Source organism: Cynoglossus semilaevis, chromosome 14 (genome assembly GCF_000523025.1).
Source record: "Cynoglossus semilaevis isolate Cse_v1.0 chromosome 14, Cse_v1.0, whole genome shotgun sequence".
NCBI classification, from domain to species: Eukaryota; Metazoa; Chordata; class Actinopteri; order Pleuronectiformes; family Cynoglossidae; genus Cynoglossus; species Cynoglossus semilaevis.
Window position 1 is genome coordinate 24,865,608 of NC_024320.1, and position 4,265 is coordinate 24,869,872.

The 4,265-nt window shown below is 37.4% G+C and overlaps 1 protein-coding gene across 7 annotated transcripts in view; it reads left to right on the forward strand.

The window, feature by feature from the left end:
* Window positions 1-4,265, forward strand: part of mapk10 (mitogen-activated protein kinase 10) — a 32,842-nt gene that overhangs the window by 8,657 nt on the left and 19,920 nt on the right. For all 7 annotated transcript variants that reach the window (XM_017038741.2, XM_017038740.2, XM_017038738.2 and 4 more), the window contains one exon: window positions 1,634-1,803. In XM_017038741.2, the coding sequence (XP_016894230.1) occupies window positions 1,634-1,803 (170 nt within the window). The remainder of the gene's footprint in view (window positions 1-1,633; window positions 1,804-4,265) is intronic.

Here is a 4,265-nt window from a genome sequence, read left to right on the forward strand (position 1 = left end):
AACGGGCCACATCCGGCCCCCGGGCCTTAGTTTGCCCATGCCTGGGTTAAACAGTTCTTTTGTTGCATGTTTACTACCCATTAAGGAAAACTAGTAACTATTGCACACATACTGTTCATATGTTCCTATGTCACTCACCTTTGCTAACACAGCGGTGACATCATAATCTGGGACATAAAAACATCAGACCAGTCTGCCTTATGCCTGGGAGCCATAATGAAGGGCAAAAAAACGAAACATAGCAAATGTAGCCTAATTCAATGTGTGGCGTACAACCAGCAAACATAAACAAAACCGTCTCCCACGTACAGTGACACGAGACGATGTCTTAGTCTCACCAACTAGTTTTAATGTGCTGAGTCAGAATACTGGAATGGTAATTAATTAATGAGAGATGGCGACATAACCACGGAACGCTGTAGGTCGAGGATATCGTAAACCAAATTTACCTGGTAAATCTGGTGCTCAAAATATCATCACAGCTGTAAGGCAACATACTGCTCCCTGATATGACACTGTTGTGTCATAATCTCTCTATCTCTGTGTATGTCTGTTCTTTTAGTTGTGAAAAAACAGATATATAAAACGGAGCATTTACCAACTGTACATCTGTTTTAGCAGAAATTCTCAATAGATAACACGTGTGGGAATGTCATACTAAACTGCCTGCAGTTCATGTATGACACACACTGTGGATTCCCAAGGCCAATGCTTGAGGTCTTTACACGGTGTTACTTGTAGCTAAGCTACAGTGACGTTCCATGTAAAGCACCGCGCTGCTGCTCAGAACTCCACAGAGGTACATGTTTGTTTGGTTTTTGAAGTGTGTTGTAATTATTCACGCTGTAATTAACAAATATATCTGTTGTGGCACCGTTCCTACGACTCCCCTGTTTCCACCAGTAATTAGAGCCTGATTACTGTGTTCTCATTTATACATGAATATTGTCCCGTTGTCTGGTGACGACAGCCACGACATTAGAGAATCTAATGTCATACACAGAGATGTTGGAGTTTACATTTCTGCATGGGAACAATCATGTAAACTATGGATACTGTACTATGTGTTGCGTTCATTGTCAACTGAGCTACAACAATGAATTACCGCAGGTTTTTATTTGCCGTCTCCTTGCTAGCTTGTAGCTACTTTTATGGCTAAAATGTAACCGTTATTTTTTTTAATATATCTTTCAGTCATGTTATTTACTTTTTGCGAGAAGCTTGATATTATTTGGCAAATTTCTATGCGCCCCAACCAGCCAAGATTGAGCTATTTGTTTGCTAGGTCTTTGTTAGCTTTTAGCATTTTTCTACTTAATATATGGCCACCGTGGTTAGTTATGGTTAGTTAGTTTCAGCTGTTTTTTTGGTATTTGTGGCAAAATGATAGCTACTTCTTGAAAAATGTTTTGTTCAAAATTCGCCCCTTTATCAATGTCCGACACAGTGGTGATCCACGTAGTGATAGACAGTTGTACCACTGCACCACTAGCCTGTGTAATAATAACAGTAATTCAGTAGCTGTAAATTAAAGTGTTATGTTATTTGTTAATGTTTACCTTTACATTTTTTCCAGGTTAGCAAAAGCTAATTTGTTACCATCCTCTCTTTTATGTTTTTTTAACTTATGCAGGGTTTTGGAAAACAAGTGGATGTGTCATATATTGCCAAGCATTACAACATGAGTAAAAGCAAAGTGGACAACCAGTTCTACAGTGTGGAAGTGGGAGACTCCACCTTCACAGTTTTAAAACGCTACCAAAACTTAAAGCCCATTGGTTCTGGAGCTCAGGGAATCGTCTGGTAAGTACATGGAGTTGTGTGTCCCATTTAAATGTTCTTAATGTGTGTTATTATCTAATCTTGCTGTTCAAACTGCAGTTAACTGAGGTTTTAACAAGGTGTTTTTGAGTTTTTTCGTAGAGAATCACTACAAAAGCTGTATTATTTAATTACAGATTAACCATATAATTGTCCATTGTTAATACTGTTGGTGAATTGGCCACATTTACGTTGTCCAAAAAAACCCTGGTTAAAGAACAATCATAAACTTTGAAGGCACAGCCGGTAGCCATGTGACTCGTCTGTGAAAAAGACGTGAAAAAAAAAACTCATCTCAACATTAAAGATTCAAAAAGGCTACGAATTCTCCAAACAATTTACTGAGATTAAATCTTGCTCGAGTGCAAGCTCGTCCAACAAGGAAGTCATAGATCTTAAATGTTAATGGTTTCAGACTGAACATGTTTTTGGTTTGAAAGTTTGCAATTGTAATGTAACCCAGAAAAACTCCAGTTTAGTTTATATATATATATATATATATATATATATATTCAGGGTATATATTTTATTAAACAGATTATTTTCTACCAAATCAAAAAGTGACCACGTTGGCCTTTGGAAAGGAATGTAATTGTTGCTGCCTCTGCATTGAACTTTTGAAATGTCAATAGTCAGGCAGAAAAAAATGCTTCTTTCAACCAGAAAAAAAAAACAAAAAACAGACCAATTTCATCAAATTGGTGCCTTAAAGATTGTAATACTAATACTCTGTCTAAAGCCACAGGTTGATGACATGTTCGTAGTTCAGACCATAGATCTGTGGGCCATAACAGTCTAACAAAATGGGGACTTCAATGAATCCTTAATCCAGATTGCAGTAAGAGATGGTATTCATTGTAATTCATCTCATGCCTGCCTGTGTCTGAATGCGGGGGAACTGCCAAGACTCCACTTAGAGGAATGCACTCCACACTCCTCGTTTTACGCATCTATAAGTTCTATTCAATTCTATTTCTATTCTATTCTATTTAATGCTGGAGCGCTAGACCGGGATCAGACATGTTTCATAAGGAGTTCTTAAAAAGTGTGCTTTTTCAAACCAACATAGCCATTTTTGGAAATTAAATAAGTTTTAAACATGATAACAAATGGTCACATAGTTTTGTTTATCAGAAATTTGTAAAATGTTGGGAATTTTTTGGCAACTCTTTTCTCTTTCATAAATAAAAAGATATTTTATTCTTAACATTTTGAAAAGATCAGAACACTTGAGGCAGTTTATCTTCCTGTATCTTCTGTAGCAAATGTGATACATGTGGTTTTATATTGTTGACACAATAACTACTGTGCAGAACTTGGTGCTCCGTGCAAAGGAGTGTAGGTTTCCGATTTCCCAAATGTATTACTGCGAGAGTTAAAAAAAACCTTGCTAAAAATGCCACAAAATATCTAGATGATAACTCACTTGAAGAAGGCAAAAATGGGAGAAGATAGAAAGTAGCTCAGCTCTACCTGACTGGCCTTCCTGCAGTCCAGATTGATCTCCTGGTGAAAATGTTAGCTACCTCCTGACTACAGTTAGGACGAGCCTCCAGAGGCATCTCAGCAGAGATGAAGGTTTGAAAGTATTTTAGCATTTTATGACATCACCTTCACTTAACTGGAGAAATGATGACTGGCTCCCTCTAATGACAGATCAATGCTTTTATAGGGCTCCACAGTTTCCATTGCCACACACAGGAGACAGAGTATATCACAGACTATCACACTGCGACACTGTCATCGTAGAGGAATTTGTCGCTCTAAGACTAACAAATACAACAGGTTTGATATTCGTCAAGCTGGTACTTCCTTTTATTTTATTCCTATCTTCATTTACAACCAACATAAATCTGCTGAAGGAGCCCAAATCCCTGAGGTTTTTGGTGTTTTGTTGAGCCAGCAAAGAACTCACTCTGTTGTAATGACCTCTGCAATGGTTTGTGCCACTTTATGGAAAGAGAAACCATCAGTGAACATTACCCCCTCTACTTCAGTGCGTTGTACTCCGCTGGCTCTCTGCTGCGTGACTGGACACCATTGATCATTCCCTGTATTCTGCAGTACTCATTGTAGAAGAACACATTCTGTCAGAAACCAAACTGGAAACATTCATGGAATAAACACGAGTTCTTTCAGTCTTAGAATTCTATGTCAGAAACCAAACTGGAAACATTCATGCCTTTCATAAATACTAACTACTAGTAACTTTTTTACTACTTGTTCGTTATTGTGCTGTACAATGTGTTAGTTGGGCTCCAGCTTGTAACAATTTGTATACAAGATTAATCAGTTATTAATTAGCTAGTTTTCAGTATTTTCCATGTAGTAAAAATCAAATGCACCCATAAACATAAACCTCACACGTCTAATTTAAGTTTTGTTATATTAGTTTTCCTGTGGCAAAAATAAAAATAAAATCAGTTTCATTCTTTGATTGTTGT